Below are 20,243 nucleotides of genomic sequence, written 5' to 3'. Positions count from 1 at the left end.
ACTTAGCTGGTGGGGCAGGTTTTCAGGACAGCCCCACAGCTAAGAGTGATTGTCTCACAAGACTGAACTGCCCAGAGGAATGAAAGTGTGGGACTGTATCTGGAGACACCCAGGTGGCTGTCATTGCAGAAACAGGAGCTGAGTAGGAAACTGGCCATTAAGACACCATGGTGACCAAGAACAGAAACTACCCAGGGCTAAATGACATGGCCATCCTGGGTTTGAGAAGTCGAAAACATTTTAATTCTATCCTTGGGAGGCAGCATAAATAATCACAGAAGACCACAAAGGTCAATGGGGAAGAACAAAAAGCGCTGGACATGGGTGTGTGTGTGATGAGTGCTGACACTGTCCAGCTGTGTGCTGGGGGAAGCAGACCTGCTCTGGCTGGCCTAGAGGGCAGAGGGTCTTACAGCAGAGTCCAAGGGCTGGGACTGGCCTCTCCCAGCTCACTTGGGGAACCATGCAGAGGACACTCTGCAGAGAAGCTTCAGGGCCAGCAGGCATGGAGTGTCCTGTGCCCAGAAGACCCTAGCCAATGGGAGACAAGAATGGACACCGACTTCTTGATCCCCAGGCCTCCTACCCCAAACAGTGACTTTTCTGAGAAGAGCTCTTGGATGCTGTGTGGGAAATGGAGAGAGAAAAGAACAAGAAATGTGCAGAAGCCTGAAGGAAATGTGTGTGGCGCCCTGAGCCCTGTGTCCTGGGGTCACTCCTCTGTGAAATGGGGATGTGAGGGCCAGTGAGATCCTGCAGTCAGAGAGCCTCATAACCTTAAAGTGCTGAGTGGCTGTGGTGGCTGTGGTCATCGTGCGAGCGTAAGGCTGAAAGTGGCTGAGTAGCGGTGGGGAGGGACACAGAGCGTCCCCCAGAAGCCATTGCACCCCTGCTCTGCTGGCCGCAGGGCCAAGCTCCACCCTTCTCAGCCTCAGCTTCCAGAAGAAGAGGCCTCATCTCAGGTGGAGTCCCCGGGCTGGGGGTGAGAGCAAAGGGTGCAGGGACACCGAGTTGGGGGGTGGGGGCCTCGGTGGGGCAGTGTGGCATGTGGGCACTACTGGTGTCAGGCAGATAGAAGTGGCTTCTGGTTCTTACCCTGGCGAAGTCCACAGAGGGACTGGCATCTCGATACTGTGGGAAGGGCCCTGGCCTTTGGGTCTGGACACCAAGGTCCTGGTCCTGGGTCCTCAGTTCTGTCATCCAACAAGTGGGGACACCAATCCCTACTCTGCCTGGCTCATGAATTAAGTGGGAAGAGGGTGTGCAAGAGCTTTGAAGAGAATCACGGGGAGCGGGGTTCATATGGCCTTGGGTACCCTCTTCGTTCCCTGAAGACAAGGGGCAGGGGAGGGGAGGAGGCGGACAGGAGCCAGGTGGCCGAGCTGCTGCCCTTGCCCTGAGTCTGTCACACAGGGCTGTTGGGGGGGGAGGGGAAGAAGAGCAGATGGGAAGAGGCAGGGCTCTGGCCTGGGGTTCTAGGATGGACAGGTCCTGCAGCCCCTCTGTGGGCAAAGCTCAACTTCCTCGTCAGCTGGGACCCTGCTCCCCATCCAGGGTCGGGGGAAGTCTGGCTGGGATGGCAGGGAAGGGGCTGGGGACTGGTATGAGCGTGAGGTCAGGAGGTCAAGGGTCGGCTTCCAGTTCTTGAGGTGGCCCCCAGTTGCAGTCCTGGCTGTGTCTCTGTGGTCACTGGGTCAGGGGCATCCGAAGCGGCCAGGGAGGGCTAACAGTTCTTGGAGCTGTTGCGCAGGTTGTTCAGCTCCAGCTGCAGCTGCCGAAGGCGGATGTCCTTCTGGATCAGCTCTTCTTTCAGCCGCCGGATCTCGTCCTGCTGCCTGAAGAACATTCGCAGGAGCTGGGGGGGTGGGGGGCGGGTTAGGAGGATGGGAAGGGCGATGGTGGCTGGCTTTCCCCCATGCCTCCTAGCTGCCTGTCTACCCGAGGCCTCCCACTGCTTGTCCAGCAGGCAGCTCCTCATCCTGGCAACTTCCCCTCCAGGATGGTCAGCGGCTCCCACTTCCCCTTGTGAGGCAGGAGAAGAGAAAATACATTCCTGTTGCCCACACAGGGTCGCTGAGGAGGCAGCCCAGGTGCCCAGGCTTCCCCTCTTGTGTGTCAAACCTAATGCTTTTCTTCACTGTCCTGGATGCAAACCTTTCTAAAGTGGTTTGCATCCTCCTCTTAAGGAGGTTCAGGACAGAATGGAACCTAACTTTCCGTCCTTTCCTTCCCTTCCTCCCTCCCTCCTCCCTTCCCTCCCTCCCTTCCCTCCCTCCCTACTTCTTTCCTTCCCTCCCTACTTCCTCCTTCTCTCTGTCCTTCCCTCCTCCCTCCTTCCTCCCTCCCTACTTCCTTCCTCCCTCCTTCCTTCTTTCCCTCCCTACTTCCTTCCTCCCTCCTTCCTCCCTTCCCTCCCTCCCTCCCTACTTCTTTCCTTCCCTCCCTACTTCCTTCCTTCTCTCTGTCCTTCCTTCCTTCCTTCCTCCCTCCCTACTTCCTTCCTCCCTCCTTCCTCCCTTCCCTCCCTCCCTCCCTACTTCCTTCCTTCTCTCTGTCCTTCCTTCCTCCCTCCTTCCTCCCTCCCTACTTCCTTCCTCCCTCCTTCCTCCCTCCCTCTTTCCTTCCCTCCCTACTTCCTTCCTTCTCTCTGTCCTTCCTTCCTTCCCTCCCTCCTTCCTTCCTCCCTCCCTCCCTCTTCTTTTTCTTCTTCTCCTTCTCTCTTTTTTTCTTTTTTTTTGCCAGTACTGGGGTTTGCTCTCAGGGTCTCGCTCTTGCTAGGCAGACACTACACCGCTTGGGCCACACCTCAGCCCTCACCATTTCTTTTGTAAGCTCTGACAGAAGCCCACACACCCGGGCCTGGAGGGCAGCAGGCAGCTCGTGGCCCCTGCACACTTGACCTGAGGTGCCTGCAGCCAGCGGTGTTAATGTAAGTGTGCCGTGAAGCATGTTTGCTGTCGTAATTGCATCATTTAGTTAAAAATGACATACACCAACGAAATGAGTGTAAAAAGTAAAAAGAGTTGCTGGTTCTATAAAACCTTAGTTGAATGCTGCAGGGGATCTTGCTAAGGGTGATGCTTAAACAATTGTGCTCGAGTTGGGTGTGAACAACAGCTCCAGTTTTTCACTGGCTCTCAGTCTGCTGAGATGAACTGTGGTAAAACCAGAGTCTGCGGGCTCTGTCCAAGCTGGCTTCGTCCCTGCAAGGAGGGCGCACGGTGCAGATGTGGCTTTCTTAGGACCCTTTACTGTAAGTTGTCCCTGTTCTCAGTCCTGCCTCCTGCAGATGTCTACAGCTGAACTCGACTCAGTTTACACGTGGAGCCATGGCTGTTTCCATGCCCAGGGCAGAGCTGAGTGTGAGCCCTTAGCTGGGCAATTGGGCAGCCCACATATCTTTACCTTCAAACAGTAGGACACTTTTCCAAAAATCTTTTAAAAATGGAAAATGTTAAATATACACAAACATAGGAAGAATAGCACCCTACTATCACCCAGCATCAACAAATAATGGATGACCATTCTTTTCTTATTTTCTTTATCTTTATTGTATATTAAGTTGAGGCAGGGTCTCGCTATGTAGCCCAGGTTGGTCTTGAACTCAAGATCCTCCTGCTTCATACTCCCAAGTGCTGGGATTACAGTCGTACACCACAACATCCAGCAATATGTAGCCGTTCTTGCTTCATTTCTACTCCTACCTACTTCCCCTGCGCTGCCTCCCTTGTGGACTATTTTGAAGCAAAATCATGTTTATCACAGGATTCTGTCCATATGTAGAAATGTGGAAACCCCTCTGCAATGGCATATAAACATGCTTCATGGCAATTATGCCTGCCTCTCTCTCTCTCTCCCTATCTTTTTTTTTTTTTTGTGGGACTGGAATTTGAACTCAGGGCTTTGCTCTTGCAAAGCAGGTTTCTATGGCTTGAGCCACACCTCCAGTCCATTTTGCTCTGGTTATTTTGAAGATGGGTGTCTTCCAAACCATTTGCCAAGGCTGGCCTCAAACCTCCATCCTCCCCATCTCAGCCTCCCAAGTAGCTAGGATTACAGGTGTGAGCCACCAGCACACAGTTTAATCTCTCCTTTAAGACTGTGAGATCTCAGCAATGATAGCCTTTTTTTTTTTTTTCTTATCAATAGCAGCAATGGCACGAGTTGGCAGGACGGGCAGTCTCCAAGATGGCCCTGTGTTATCGCCTCTCCCAGCGGGATGGGCTGAACCTATGCTTGCTTGAGACAAACAGAATAAGGCAGAAGCAGTGGTGTCTCCCCAGATCAGGGAACAAAAATACTATGGTTTCTCCCACGCTCTAAGGGAAGCCAGCTGGCTGCCATGATTCAGGCTGCCCCATGGTTAAGTCCATGTGGCCAGGGCCTGTGGAAAGCTGGTCCAGCTACCATGAGGATCTGAGGCCTCAGTTCTCAGATTCTGTGAGGACCGAGTGCCGCCAGCAGCCCTAGTGAAGGCAGAAGTAGATCATTCCTCAACTGAGCCTTAGAATGTGACTGCAGCCCGGTTGACGGTGCAACTGCAGCCTCATGGGAGACCTTGGGCCACAGGCACCCACAGAAACTGAGATAATAATTGGTGGTGCACCTAAGTCATTAAGTCCTGTATAATTTGTTACACAGCAACAGACGGCTGGCACAGCTGGCCTCCCTCTTCGAGCACGCAGCAGGAAGAGAGCTAGATGCTTACGGATCATCTCTGTGCTTGCTCACGGCCTTTCCTATCTCCATTTTCCCACAAGGAAAGGAGGTGGAAAGGTCAGAAGCCCTGCAGGCCATCACTATACCATGCTGCCTCAGCCCTGGAGCCTGCCACAGAGACTCCTGGCTGAGCTGAGAGCTGAGCTGTGCTAGAAGCTGGACCTGGGGTGCAGGCTGGAAAGAGCTGCCATCAGGGGGTGTGGACCCCAGAACAAGCTTGCTTCTGGTCCGCGTGGTACCAAAAGCCTTTTGCAGGAAGGGTGACAGCTGACCACTGCTGCAGCACAGGGAAGAGGCAGAGCTGGGACACAGGAGGCCGGGCTGGCAATTTACAATCCCCATAACTCCGCGTGGCAGCGGCGGATTTGTGAGGAGGTGGCCATCCCTGTGTTAGTGAATTTGAGGCCGGAAGTGACCACATCTACCCAGCATCCCAGCCTCTATCAATTAGGGCCGGAGGGAATGAGCCAGCAGCTTTTGTCACAGAAAGAAAAATGCCTGGGGGTGGAGCTGGCTTAAAGGCCTGGAGCCTGGAATGAAACATGAAGGTCTCGCTCCTCCATGGCCTATGGAGGTCATAACTTACCTCGTTCTCTGTCCTGGGTGGGACGTTTTCTAACAAATCTATTCCATTGACCACAATGCTCTTCTTTTCCCTGATGGGAGCCTTAAACACCACTTTCGAGGACTTCTTATAGCCTTCCTTCAAGGACATCAGCACGGGGTCTGTAGAGGCAAGAAACATGTTCCCATGACCCCTGGCCGGGCTGTCCATGCTTGACAGCTGTTGGGTGAGCGGTTATGCCAGGGGAACATGGAACAGGAGGTGGCCAGGAGGCCGCCCTCTGCCGTGTCATACCCCGGTTGATGCCTCCCAGCCATTCGTCCGGGGTCAGAGCTGGCTCCGTGCCGGGTGTCATTGGGTAGATGTCTTCCTGGTAGGAGTCCGACTACAGTGGGGGAGGGAGAGAAGTAGACATCCGGGGGCCGCTGAGCAAGCCCCCGCTGTCCAGCCAGAGCCCTCCTCGCTGACCTCCTGCCATGCTGCCTGCTTTTCTGCCTCCATGACTTTGTCTGACCTGCTCCCCACACTCGGAAGCAAGCCGAGCTGTCCCCATCTGACCATGGCCTTCACCCTCCACCCCAGGTGGAGCCCGAATACCCAGGTCCACAGCACCTCCTCTGTCTGGGCTCCTCAGGACAGGCCCCTGGGAGCCCAGCCCGCCCCACTCACCCTCCTGGGCACAATCATGGAGATAGGCTCGATCAGGCCCTTCAGAGTCACCAGCTTGTAGAAGCGGAACACCTCGCAGGCCGACACATCCAGCCCGTGCTTGGGCATGACCCCTGAGGAGAGGCACATGGCTCTGTAGGGTCCCACACCACTCTCTAAGTGCCCATGCCTGCTGCCTGACGTCTCCAGCCAGGGACAGCCTGTGGTCTGGAGGCCACAACCCATGCAGAGGGCAGGCTGGCTGCAGCATCTCTGCAGTCTTTGTCTCTCCATGATCACTTCTCAAATAACTCCCCAAGGCCAGGCGTGTCCACCATGGTGTACACTTTACAATTGGGCCTTTTTGAACCAGAAGGAACTTTGGAGCTATTTTAACTTGGTTCACTTTTATACATGGAGAGCCAGGCATTGTCCAAGGTCACAGTATGGCAGGTCAGGGCTCCACACCTTCTGACATGAGCAGTCTTCTGTAAGCCTCTGTGGCCCAGTCCTCAAAGAGCAAGAAGGAGGGCAAAGCTACCCCTTGCACACCCCAGAGGTCTGAGTGCAGCCTAAGATGGTTCTTCTGTTGCACATCTCCTAGAACCACCAGCGTGGGCACGTGTTGTCTGTGTGTCATTAGACACAATGTCCCTAACAGCTGTATCACAGGGAGGCCAGCAACATGGTGTTGGGAGCTCAGTTTTGGGGTCAATTTGACCCCAAACTCTTGCTCCTCTTTCCAGCGGGGAGGCCTTGGACAAGGCACTAACTGTCTGGGTTCTGGTTCCTTGGGCAGAAGCAGCCACGCAGGAGGTGGTTGGGGCACGAACTGAAAGAGGCTCATCCCTGCCTGGCACCATGTCACGCACAGATAACATCTTTCCCTGTAATAGCACATTAGGGTGCTGGGCCTCCCCGACAGGAACAGAAGTTGCTCTTCCAGGAGTTGGGGTGGGGGAGGCGGGGCAGTGGTTACCCCTGCCTGGTGTGGAGCCAAAGGGTGGGTTTGAAATCTGTCTGTGCCACTTTGCAGCTGCACGACCTGCTGGGGTAATTCACTAAACTCTGGACCTGGGAAAAGTGCCTGCTCATGGTGGATACTCAGTGGTGGCTGTGGGGGAGGAGAACACAGGGGAGGAGACAGGCATCACCCTTGGTCTCTCCCTCCCTGACCCTCCTCTCTTACCACACTGGACACCTTAGCAAATCCTGCTGGTCTGCCTTCCACACATCCCCTGGACCACCCATTCCTGCCCATTTGCAGACTGTCACAGGCTTCTCCTGCTAAAAGTCCATAGCTGCTTCCAGAAATGTCTTCCCTGCCTCCCTCCTGCTCCTTCCAAATCCCTCCTCCCCACTTTTCCCAGGTTCAGGTTGTGCAGCTGCAAAGTGGCACAGACAGATTTCAAACTCACCCTCTGACTCCACACCAGGCAGGGGTAACCACTGCCCCGCCTCCCCCACCCCAACTCCTGGAAAGTCAGGTTGCCTTTGAAGTTCTTCCTCCTCTCAACTGCTGGGATTTCAGGTGTGAGCCTGGAACTTCTTCCTGCCCAGTCAGGCAAAGCTGGAGCTGTGGGGTGGGGGTCCTGGCTTCTCAGAGCCCCAGGAAGGGGCTGGGGTCATTACTGGACCACCTCCTACTGGGTCAGCCCCACTTAGAGGCGTGGTTTCCCCATCTGCGGTGAGGAGGGAGGACATGGAAACTGCCCCTGCAGGCTGCTGCTAAACAGAGATGGCTGTGGACCAAGAACCATGGAGTGACAGTGCCGTCAAAGGGCTATGACAGGCTGGTAGAAGGAGGACCAGCTGGCCTGCCCAAGGCCAGCACCTGCAGGTTCCATGTCAACTTGCCCATGGGCTGTGACCTTCTGAGTGGGATTTCCACTTGAGGGAGGGCAGCCCACCAGGCAAATGTCCAGTCTCCTATCATAACAGTCTTGTGGCCTCTGGGCCCCTTACCTAGGCCTTTCTGTGGGGCCGGGGAGCGGAACTCCATGAGGTAACTCAGGTAGGGCTTCTCTGTGCTGACCTCGTAGTACCTGATGTTTCCGTCCCCCTGGGGACAGGAGAGAGGGGGTGAGGAAGGTATAGCAGAGGAGAGGGCTGAACAGGCCACGGCCTGGGGATCTGCAGGTGAGAGCTGTCCCTGTGCCTTACAGGTGGTCAAAGATCAGGGACACACAATGGCTCCACCATGGGACTTCCTGGTAGTGGAGACACAGAGGTGGGATGGTGTGACTAAGGGTGAATTCTCAGTCATGGACACTTCAGTAAGAGTGAGTGACGAACTTGAGGGTGCAGGTGGAACAAGGTGAGAACCAGGGACCTGGGTTGGTTTGTGGGAAGCCAGAGTGACTAGCTGGCTCTTAGAAGGGAGGGCAGAGGCAGGGGTCCTGATGAGGTCAGGGGTCTCCCTGGCTGCCCCAGTCCCTCCCCACCTTCTACTACCTTTCCAGCCAGGTAGAGCATGTGGGTGTCAGCATCGTAGAAAGGGAACAGGAGGCCAGAGAGCCCGTCAATCTCTTCCTCAATCAGAGGCATGGACAGGTCCTCCTGCAGAGGGGAGGAGGGCCAGCTCAGCCTGTGTCCAGGCAGGACTACAGGTCACCTTCCAAATCCCAGCTATGACTCCTTTATGCCAAGACCCCCTTCAGATGCTAAAGAGCCCATCCTAAGGTGGGGTCCTAGCTGCCCTCACTGTTATGGAAAACAGCCCAGGGCAGTAGGAAGGGCCCAGCAGACAGGAGGTTGATGGCTTCTTCTCAGTGTCTCCTCCCCACATCCCCTACTTGCTATGTGTCTCTAGGCAAGCCCCTGCCTCCCTCTGGAGCTTGGCCCTAGTTCTGCACAAAAGGGGCAAACATCTCACAGGTGTGGCCAGTTATTGTTAGGAAGCCTTTGGGCCTAGGCTGCAGAGGTCTCCCTCTGCCTCTCACAGGTGATGCTGCTGGAGGCCAGCTGCACAGGTCCTTCTGAGGAAGTGACCTCAAGAGGCCAATGGATGTCTCCTTCAGCCCAAACCTGGCTGACCACTCTCACCGTCTGACCTCCAGCTCCCCACTTTTGTCGTGCTGAGCCCTGGGCAGCACTCTTTGGAACAGAGCGAGTGTGTAGTTCGAGAGACCTGAGACCTCTCTTCTCTCCCCTTGTTTAGCTGAGGGGAACAGGCCATGCTGCAAATCACACACTTGCTGCCCACCTCAGGCCGGTCCTGTGCCAATGCTGTGGGTGAGGTGGTGGGTGGGGAGATGATGGGGGAGAAGTTTGGGGTGCCCACAACCCCAAAGACCCACAGGAGGCCAGCAGGCCTGGCTGAAGGCTGAAGCTGGAGCAGATGCACCTGGTGTTGGGGACAGGAGAGCCAAGCTCTGCTCCTGTTCCCGGGCTACCTTGGGAAGGAGTGGACTGAGGCTCTCCTGGCTCGGTGGGTCACTTGCCCCCTCCAGGATGGATCCCTCTCCAGGATGGATCTCCACAGGTGCGTGTGGTGCACGTGGAGGCCTGCATGCCTGTGTCTGGGCTCTAGCCGTGAACGAGTGCCTGGTCTGCTCTCTGCACAAGGATAGAGCAGGGCTAGGGCCCCACCTTTTGCTCTGTCTTGCCAGCATCATGCAAACCTCTTTCCAGCCCTTTCCTTCTCTGGCATCTGCTCCCCCTTCAACTGGACCCAGACCACAGACCTCACCCTGCCCGTGAAGCAGACACCCCACAGCTCAGGTATAGGCCGCCTGCCCCTCCCTGTGCACGCCCAGCCTCCTGAGAGCTCACCTGGTCCCAGAGGGCGATCTGCCGGGTGTTCCACCTGGAGACCCCCGTGGTGAGCAGTCGCTTCATGTTTCCCAGGTACACTACCCGGTTCACCCTGTGGTTTTTGCAGTTTGCCTCCTGGTGGGGACAGAGCATGGGTGAGCCAGGGCCCCCAACACTTGACGACTGAAGTGAGCTGAATCGAATGGTGGCTTCCTCAAAGATGTCAATGTCCTGGGACGCTGTGCAAAAGGACCCTTGTAACGTAACAGCACAAAGGATCCTGGAATGAGAGGGTCACCCTGGATGATGCAGGTGGACCCTAAAGTGTGCTTGTCACAGACACACAGAAGATCCAGGGGTGTGTCCATGGAGATGGAAGCTGGAGTGATTCGAGCACGAGCCAAGGACGCCACCACCAGGAGCGAGAGGCGGCAGGAACAGCATTTGGGAGGCTGAGGCGGGGGATCCTGAGCTCCAGGACAGCCTGGGCTACAAAGCGAGACCAAAATGCAAGAACGGGTTTTCTCCTGGGCTTCTAGAGGGAGGAGGAGGGGCTGTGGACACGTTGATTCGGAACATCTGGACCCCAGAGCTGTACAAGGACAGTTCCAGTGGTTGTAAGCCACTGGGCTTGTGACAATTTGTTACAGCAGCCACAGAGAACTAGCACAGCTGCTGTGGAGCAAGGAGCTCTGGGGATCAGGAAGCCAGGCCTCTACCATTAACCAGGATGAGGGGAGCGGGGCAGGGAAGGGCTGAGCTCCTGCCCGGAGTCACACTGGGGTGTCTCCTTTAACTCTCAGGGGGGATCATCACCTTCTGAGGAGGAGACAGGGGGACAGGAGGGTGCTTATGCTGTCTCCCCTGCAATAACTCACGTCACCAGGATGCACCTTCTTAACTGAGGGGTCTCGGCCCCCTCTCCTGTCTGCCAGCTCAGAATTCATAACTCCCAACACCTCCTAACTGGCCACCGCCCTTCACTAGGTGAAATCGAAGCAGGTTGGAGAAGTCCGAAAAGATCCAACCTGGCGTCACTTACCCTGGGTTTTAGTTCCACCTCTGCCAAAAACTGTAGCCCGAGAGGTCCTCATGACCTTTAGGCTCGTGTCCTAGTCTCTGTTCCCTGGCATCCTTTCTAAGTCCAGCATGGGCTCTGGGTTTGAATTCTAGCTCCTCCTGGAACTGTGAAATTTGAGGCTCAACCTCTCTAAGGCTCCACGTTCTCATGTATAAATTCAAGGGCAGTGTACCCATGGTGGAGTGCCGTTCTGCGGACTCAGTGACAACCATACAGAGCCCTCAGCTCTGTACTAATGACACAAGCAACTCTGACTATTCTATCAGTGATAGAATAACTGAGGACATTCCAGGAATATCAGTCTCTTCCAAGATTAATACATCCACATCAGGCACTAGTCAACCCCCAAATTTCGTCCATATTTTTCCTCTTACCTAGCCCTAAACAGGAGGATCAAATTCAGACCAATCCAGGCCCAAAGAGCCAGTAAATAAATAAATAACCAAAGCAAAAAGGCCCACGGATGTGGCTCAAGTGGTAGAGCCCCTGCCTAGTAGGCACGAGGCCCTGAGGTCAATCCCAAGTACCACACACACACACACACACACACACACATAAGCACACACACACACACGTACATGCACAGACACACACACACACGCACACGTGCACACAGTAGAGTCCACCTGCAGAACACGACCGGAGCGGGGCTCGATCACGCGAAGCTTCTTATCCTTGCAGGTCGTGGTGAGCAGGCTGCCGTCTGTGTTGAAGGACATGCAGAGGATCACGTCTGAGTGACAGTCAATCATCTTCACTGGCTCACCCACGTCCAGGTTCCAGATGAGGACCTGGGAAGCAGACAGACAGAGGCAGGGCGGGCCACCGCTGTGGTTTTGGGCGTCATCTGCCTCCATGCACACTGACAGCCTGGGAGAAATGTCCCGTGCAGGGCTGGGGTGCTCTGGGGTGCAGCATGATGTCCTTGAGTTCTATAGTCAAAGGCTGAATCCACGAATCAACATCCCAGGCCTTCTGGGCTCAGCTTCTGCAGCAAGTAAGGAGTGTCCCGTGCCTGGCCACAGGCGCTGGCACCTCTCTGAGAGCATGCCCGGGGGCAGGGAGGCTGTGCTCCAGTTCTTTCTATGAGGAAGGCAGCAGTACCCTTGGTGAAGAGTGACTGCAGAGGGCGTGAGCCCTCTGGTAGTCACCTCCTGTTAATCAGTGCTCAGAGAGGGCAGGAAAAATGCCTCCAGCCCCACTGTGGACCCTAGGAAGGGTGGGGTGCATGGGAGCTGCTCAGGTGTGTGCAGTGAAGATGAGTGTGTGAATGGAGGAGACCAGAGTGGGCAGGACACCTGGGGAATGTGCTCCCCACCGGTCCCCAGGCAGCCCCCGGTATCTCCCCGTCCCTCCACGCCAAGCTGGCTTTGGCCAGGCTGCCCCCACCGGCCACACACCTTGTAGTCGTAGCCTGCGCTGAGTAGGATGTTGTTGGTAGTGGGGTGCCACTCGACAAGCCCCACACGCCGGCTGTGCCCGTGCAGCTCCAGCAGCGCCACTGTCATGTTCCGCTTCAGCCCGCCCTCGGGGATCTCCCAGATCCTCACCTGTAAGGGTGGCGGGGGGAGCAGGGCTTTGGCCAGGTGGACAGGGACAGGAAGTGCCACAGATGGGCCTCTTCTTAGGACACCAGGCTGAGACTGGTTGAGTGTGGCACCTCCCGGGTCAGGGTGTACAGCACAGCCTGAGGCCAGGGCAAGGCCCTGGGGGAGTGAGAGGGACAGGGGACAGGTCCCTTTTGCTTCTGGGAGGCTTTCTCTGAAAAGTTTCTGTTGACTAAGAGCACGACCCCTATGCTGTGGTGTAGCCAGGCTGAGGATTGTCACAAGGACCATCGCGAGCAGCTTTTAGCAAATGCTCAATTAAAAACCCCAACTTCACTTCCTCTTCCACTGTCTCCTTAGAATCTGCCTTCCTTCTACTTAGCCCTAGCTCCTCAGTTCCACATGGCCATGTCCCTCACTCTGTCCCCAACCAAGATGGATGCCTGGGCTGAGGGAGATGCATCCGAGAGGCTGCTGAGAGATGACAGACCCAGGGGCAGAGAGTCCAGCTGGAGGTTGGGCCTGAGCCTGAAGGGAGGCAGAGACTGCATGCAGTTGCTATTTTCAGTCTTGTGATGCAGACAAAGAAGCAGAAAAAGATAAGCTGACAAGAGAAGGAAGGGACACACAGAGAGCAGTGGAGGGACACAACCATGCAGCCCCAGACGGGAGGCGCCGAGCCACCTGCCCCTGGATGACTCTGGCTACCGACATTTGCCCTAGTGGCCCCAGCAACTCAAGTCAATCATATTCTACACCATGTCCTCTGTGTCATCCCTGGCAGGACGGGGGACCGTGTCCTGCCTGGCCTGCTGGTAGCCTAAAATCAGATCATGGTGGCAACATGAAGCACCCTACAGGCGTTTACGGGCCATGATTCCTGTTGCTATCATCACTAAAACTATGTTCAGAGTCTACAGGTGGAGAGAGAAGAGTACAACTTAAGACACCATCAAAACAACCCTTGTGTGGGCTGGGGAAGTGACTCACGTGGTAGTGTGCCTGCATAGCAAGTTCGAGGCCCTGAGTTCAAGTTCAAACACTAGTACTACCAAAAAACGAAAACAAAAGAAAAACGAAAAAAGAACCCCTTTGAAAACCCGAACTCCATCCTTGTCAGTAAGGAGAAAACCAGGGAAAGAGCTCCAGGATATCATTGAAATCTGCTAAAATAGCCCATGAAAAATTAACCACAAAAAGGCAGTGTTGGCAAGAGTGTGCTGGACCTTGTGGACATGGTTTGGGTGGGGTACCCTGAAGCAGAGGACCCTCCTCTCTGGATGTCTTATGAAGATCGTCAGTGGGAACCATGAAGACATGCTATCCTCTTTGACAACTTCACTCTTTTTGTTTTGCGGTGCTGGGGTTTGAACTCAGAGCCTTCACCTTGAGCCACTCCACCAGCCCTTTTTTTTTTTTTTTGTGAAGGGTTTTTCGAGATAGGGTCTTGCAAACTATTTGTCCGGGCTGGCTTTGAACCGCAATCCGCCTGATCTCTGCTTCCTCAGTAACTAGGATGACAGACATGAGCCACGGGCACCCGGCCACTCTTAAAACTCAACACAAGAAAAGTCCCCAGGCACAAAGAGGGTCACACAACACCATCTCCTCAGAAAATGTACAAATGCAGAAGTGACCAACGTCAGGAGGAGTTTGTATTTTTCCTGGGACCAATGCAATATGTACTGTGGATATGTCACAGTGGCCTTTTGATCACGACCCTGAAGGCTAAAATGTGGCAGAGAGCGAGTCAGGAAGCAAAGGCTGGAGCCAGGCTGTGCCCGAAAGGAAGTCCTGGATGAGCTTTCTCCTCAGACCACGGACACGAGCATTTCCTACCTTGTGTCCCCCTGAAGCTCCTTCACCCACTGACCAGGAGGTTTTGGATGAGAAAGTCAGGTTGCTTTGAGAATTGGGGACCAGCCTTAGGACACTTTTCTCAGTTTCAGGAGATCAGCCCGCTTGAGGACAAGTTTGTGATTAGGGACATCTGAAAACGCTTTCCTGTCCCCATTTCTTCATTGGAAGCCCCTTTGGAGGCTCCAGAGCTACAATAAAGCCCAACGTTCCTGCATGGGCGGAAGGGTGACATCAAGAGGTCCTCCCTTGTCAGCACCTGTGCAGAGTGGTTGGGGACAAGGAATGTTCTGGAGGTGGTGGGGAGTGGAACGGGGATGTGCTCCTGGATGCCATGACTTGGCAGTCACCAGTAAGACGTACGGTCCTTGGTCCCCATAATGTACTACGGGAAGGTGCCCTGAGGTGGGAAGACTTGCGTTTGGAGCAGACCTGGGTACAGCGCATGCGCGCACACACACACCCACTCCTTTCGTGTTTTGCCCAAAGGGACGGCATCACAAGCTTTCTTATCTCCCTAACTTCAGGTAGCGGACGTCTTTGCACATCATCACATGCTCTCTGCCTCGTCCGTTTAAACTGCTGGGGGACTGTCCCAAAATGAGTTCGGTCAGCTTTATTAATTGGCACCTGACTCTGCCTGCTCCTTTTTCACAATTACAATTTGTTCTCGAACATCCCGTAACACAGGTTTGAGCACAGTGTGATGGCTCCTGAAGGTCAAATGCCTGTGTGTGTCTTATTTTTTCAAATAACTATTACAAAATTGTTCCCCCATGGACTGGAGGCTTGCTTTGCAAGTGTGAAGCCCTGAGTTCAAACCCCAATCACACCAAAAAAAAAAAAATGTCCCCCAGTTTCGCCCAGTCTTTACCCTCAGGGTCCAAGAGGCCACCTTTACCTATGCCTCTGGTACAACACCTTTTAAAAAGCTCATCTTTGGGAGCTGGGTGAAGATCGGGACACCATTTCCTAGTACCCCAGCACTACTAGAAAAAAAAAATCTGAATTTTCTTCATCTGACAGGTCAAAAAATGCCACCTCACTTGTTTGGATTTTCATTTCTTTGGTTCTTTGAAACATCAAGCGTCCCCCTGCCCATATAACCCAGGCTAGCCTTGAACTCTCCTACCTCTGCCTCCCAAGTGCTGGGATTGCAGGCATAACCACCACACCCAGCTTCTGAATTATCAGGCATCTCCCCTTGTGTTTATTGGCCACATTGGTCTGCCATAGATGCTTTTGAACTCCAAAGGATGAGACTTGGAAGGGTGGAAGAAGCACAGGCCAGTAAGGAGAATCTGTTCAGGGATGTGCTGTCCCGCACCTTGAGATGGCAGACAGTCTGCCACATGGATGCTGCAATGGCACTGACAGCCCACAGTGGTGACAGAGACAGAGCTGGAGAGCATCGCTGGACATCGAGGAAGGCCTTTAAACCTCTGATGAGCCCTATTCAGTCCACACACCTCCTGGGGCCGCCTGTGTGCAAACGGGACGGGGTGTTGACATTGTGCCCTGCCCCTGACAGTTCAATGAGGGCACACAGTGAAGAATCCAGGGCACACAGCTGGGGGACCTGAGTGCATGCGGGTGTGATGGGGGTTGGGACAGCTGAAAGAGGGTGTTGGAGAAGTTTTCAAATCCAGGCCAGGGTTGGGGAGGAGTGAGGAGACAGAAGAATGGCCCATGTGTGTGTGGGTTGGGGTGTGACATGCGGGAAGTGCAGCGGTCAGCCTGGCCGGCGGGAGGCAGTGTGGCAGGGGTCATGGGAAGCCAGGACCATGTGTCACATCTTGTCATGGAGGACTGAGGAAGCTCTTCTGGGGCCCAGAGTCTTGGGGAAAACCTTTTCCCAGAACAACATCACTACTGTGCAGCTCAGGTACTGCTGACTTGAGTGGGGACAAAGGTGTGCCCCTGCCGGCTCCAGCCCCACTCACTAGGTAAGTGACTTCAGATGAGCTGGGTGACCTCTTTGAGGCTCTGGTTCTTGGTTTTAGAAGACAAATGGACACGTGGCCTCGTGGTGTGTGTGAGTTCAATTACCCTGGGCTTTGGCGTCGCACGCACTAATTTCTTGGGGTTGCCTGAGCTGAGGGGCTGGGAGGACAGGTGGGATCCAGCTCCAGCCTTGGACAGCAGCATCAGAGCCTCATGGAGCCAAGGGCAGCAGATGGAAACCAAAGAAGCTGTTTTCTCCAGTCATTAGATGCAGGGTCCCCGGCAGGGCTTGGGGACCAGGATGAAGAGACACCCCAAAGAGAGGGAGGGCAGCCCAGCCTGTCACCAGATGGCACCTGACACTTCCCTTCCTGGGTCTGGCTTCTCATCCACGCAGGAACACAGTATCATCTGAGCTCCCATTCTGACCCCATTAAATGCATCCTTGGGGATGCAGGCTGCTCTGCTTGTCCTCGGCTACAGCAGACAGTTGGCACCAGTCCTACAAGGCTCAGAGGAAGAGCTAGAGTTCACAGTGGACCTGAGTTACTGAGAAAGGAACTCCAATCCATTAGCGTTCAAGGAATTTTCTGGAAAGAGTGGATAGGAAGTGGGAGGAGCACTGTGGAACCCCCCACCCTCCCCGGAGGGTGCGCTGGGAAGTTGCTTCAACTCAACAGGAAATACAGGAGTCTGCCAAACAGGATTTCTGGAAGGAAGGGGTGGAGAGGAGCGGTGAAAGCACTGTCTCCAGTAAGCCAGCTGTGCCTGAGACTGTCCTCTTCCTAAGTCCCCAACCAGGGCCTGGTGTAACTCAGCCGCAGTCCAGCAGAACACATCAGTCCCTCCCAGTGCCACACTCACTAAACACTATGGACAGCCCTTGGCCTCCAGGAGCTCCCAGTCTGGGGGGCAGACAAGAGGAAGGCAAGGCCACTTAATCAAGGTGCAAAACCAATGTCCCTGTGAACTGGGGAGGGCACAGCTGTCCAGCAAAGCAAGAGCTCTGTGGCCTCATATGCTCTGACCCTTTGGCCAAGTCTTTGCCTTTCTGAGCACCAGTCATCTCATCTGAAGGATAACTGTACCCATACAACATGTTGCCATGACAACTAAATACAGATGAAGCACTTATATGACCGAGCAGATCAACGAAGACTCAATCATGAGCTGGGTGCTCAGAGCTCACACCTGTAATCCTAGCTACTTGGGAGGCTGAGATCATAAGGATCAAGGTTCAAGGCCAGTCAGAGCAGACAAGTTCAAGAGACCCGGTCTCTAAAATAATCAGAGCAGAATGGACCAGAGGTGTGGCTCAAGCAGTAGAGCACCTGCTTTGCAAGCCTAGAGTTCAAACTCCAGTCCCCACCCCCACACACAAAATAATAAAAAAATTACTCAATCATACTCCAGGATGTTTTCTTAACACAAACAAGGAATTATACGTAACTTTTATGGGGGTCAGACTTCAGATGGGATTGAAGTTTATTTTTCAGGTGCATTTTGTTCAATACATATGGTATGAAATTAGTCTCCTTTTTTAGAGTATGCAACATAAACTTTATCTTTATAATTCTGGACTCGTCCAGTGTTGGAATTCTTGCATGTGTGAATACCTGAGTTCAATCCCAGGGCCGTCGTCACTCCTAACTTCAGGCCAGGGCCTAGTGAGGCCTCTGTAGTCCCTCTGACGACACTGTTCTATGGGAAAGAATATTCTACTTGGGGGATATTCTTGTTACACAGCTGCAGCAAACAGACACTACTTATGGTGTGTATGTAGCATAGTTGTTGAGAGGAGCTGGAATTCACAGTGGGCCAATGTAGCTGGAGTAAGATCTGAATTCTAGCCCTTATCATCTACTTAAAACAATAGCACTCTTATGGGGAGGTGTTAGGAGGAACAGGAAGTATAAGATCTGGTCTGTGCTGCAGTATACAGTCATCAGCCCAAGGTTTTGCACTGAGTCACTCTAGGCCTGGCACCTGGAGGCCAGCATGGCTCATGGCTCCTGTAGGGAGAAGACAGAACAGCCAGGAGGCTCCGGAACCTTTCTGTTCCCCACTTCTTATCAGTTATTCTGTTACTATTAGAAATTGGGTTTGTCTCACTCTCTAAACAAAGGGTGAGTTAAGTCCACCTCATTGCCTCCCAATAGGGTAGAAAACTCACACCAGGCCCAGGGAGGCAGGAAAGGCCAGTGGAGGCCCGGAGAGGCTGAGCTTCTGCTGCAAGACCTGGGAGGAGGCCTCAGGGGAGACTGTCCCTTGGGTCAGATCCAACAGCCCACAGAAGGGCTGGTCTGTGCTGTTAGCTGCTCCTGGAAACAGAACTGCTGCCTGGCCCTGTTCAAGAAGGTCACTTAATGACAGGGACACGAGCTGAGATATGCATCATTAGGTGGATTTGTCACTGTACACTCATAGTATGTACTTACACACACCTAGATGCTGTAGCCTACAGCCCGCCCAGGCCATCTGGTTAGCCTGTGGCTCCTAGGCTACAAGCCCGCACAGCGGGATCCTATACTGAGCTCTGTGGGCAACTGTGACACAATGCTGAGTATCTGTGTATCTAAACACAGAAAAGGCACAAGAAAAAGATGGAATAAAAGATGAAAAATGAGCTGGATGTGATGGGAGCACACCTATGAACCCAGTATTCAAAGGGGATAGAGACTTCTAGCCAGCCTGTGCTACATAGTAAGACTGTCTCAACAAAACAAAACAAAACAAAACAATAGATAAAAATGGCACTTCTGCAAGAGGCTGTCACTATGACTGCAGTTTGTGACTGGAAGTTGCTCTGGAGGAGTAGGGAATGAGGGTGGAGGCGAGGACATTTACTACAGACTTACAAACACTGAACACTTTGGGGCATGGTGGGGCATGCCTGCAATCCAAGCACAGGGGAACCTAAGGTGGGAGGACCAAGAGTTCAAAGCCAAGCTGGATTCAGGGGTGCATGCCTCTCAGCCTAGCAAATTGTGGTCCCTGGCAAAAACTCAAGATCCTGTTTGAAAAATAGCTAAAGCAAAAGGGCTGGGGGCATGGTTCAGGTGATAGAACGGCTGCCCAGCAAGCATGAGACCATCTAGTACTGCCAACAAAAACAAAAGTGAGAGTTCAAGGCCCACCGGGGCTACATAGCAAGACCCTGTCTCAAAACACCAAGGGATAGGGGTGTCGCTCAGTGGTAGAATGCTTGCCTAGCATGTGCAAGGCCCTGGAAAGACCCACAGAAGGCTCCCCACCATGAGCACATCAACAGGGAATCACCCCAACCTGGGTAGCAGCTGGTGGGCTGGAAGATGGGAATCATACCTTTAATGCTGGCTGGGAAGGGGGACTTGGGTGGAGGTTTTTTTGCTGGATTGTGAGGCTCAGCTCAGCTTGGTCTTTTCTAGAAACCAGCAAAGGAAGGCCTATTTGTGGGCTGCATAAATCAAGAATGAGTTAAGGAAGAGAGCTGGTCCGGGAGCCTGGGACTCTGACTTGCAGCTCTACGGCCGCCCGTGATTAGGTGAGTTACTGAATCTCTTATGTCCTTCCTTAGGGAAAAGAAAGTGACAGTGAGTATTGGTGTGATCTCAGTGGATCCAAAGATCACCTTTATCTCATCTAGTTCTCATGTCGAGCTCAACATGGCCCCATCTTACAGTAGGGGCCCAGAGAGGTAAAGAAACTGGCCCAAGATCACAGAGCTGGGAAGTGGCAGAGCCAGGATCTGAACCCTGTTAGGTGGTGGCCTCTTGGGCTCCTTTCCTTGCCTCTCTGGAGGAGTGCACAGCAAACTCCAGAAGCAAGAGGCCTTGCTTCTCCACTGGGGTGGGGGTGGGAGTCTCCAGCAGTCCTGACGCCTGCCCAAGCCCACCCCAGCTCCCCAGGACGGCAGCATCGCTCAGGGTGAGGACAGTAGATGCTGGGTAAAGGAGCTTGAACAGAAAGAGAAAAAGGTGCTGACGGAGAGGGGCCTCCTTCCCCCCCTCTGCCTCTCGCTCTCTCCTGGGATCTCTCTCTCTCCCCTCCCTCTGCCCTCCCCCCACCCCCCACCAAGGGCCGGGAGCACGAGGCTTGGAAAGTGGTATCACTCTTCAGTGCCGCCAGCCTGCCAGCCAGTCGCCCT

General features: G+C 54.0%; 1 protein-coding gene across 3 annotated transcripts in view; it reads right to left on the bottom strand.

Annotated features, from left to right (window-relative positions):
- Positions 1–220: 220 nt before the first annotated feature.
- The window catches only part of Coro2b (coronin 2B), a 108,393-nt gene continuing 88,370 nt past the window's right edge, over positions 221–20,243 (bottom strand). For all 3 annotated transcript variants that reach the window (XM_020185578.2, XM_074061519.1, XM_074061518.1), the window contains exons 4-12: positions 12,170–12,319; positions 11,396–11,560; positions 9,707–9,823; positions 8,387–8,491; positions 7,898–7,994; positions 5,954–6,066; positions 5,579–5,669; positions 5,306–5,445; positions 221–1,855 (exon numbers count right to left, since the gene is read on the bottom strand). In XM_020185578.2, the coding sequence (XP_020041167.1) occupies positions 1,724–1,855; positions 5,306–5,445; positions 5,579–5,669; positions 5,954–6,066; positions 7,898–7,994; positions 8,387–8,491; positions 9,707–9,823; positions 11,396–11,560; positions 12,170–12,319 (1,110 nt within the window). In that variant the 3' untranslated portion in view covers positions 221–1,723. The remainder of the gene's footprint in view (positions 1,856–5,305; positions 5,446–5,578; positions 5,670–5,953; positions 6,067–7,897; positions 7,995–8,386; positions 8,492–9,706; positions 9,824–11,395; positions 11,561–12,169; positions 12,320–20,243) is intronic.

The sequence above is a fragment of the Castor canadensis genome, chromosome 19, assembly GCF_047511655.1.
Source record: "Castor canadensis chromosome 19, mCasCan1.hap1v2, whole genome shotgun sequence".
Taxonomy (NCBI): Eukaryota; Metazoa; Chordata; class Mammalia; order Rodentia; family Castoridae; genus Castor; species Castor canadensis.
Note: the sequence above shows the minus strand (reverse complement) of the source record. Positions and strands in the feature narration are given on the sequence as shown.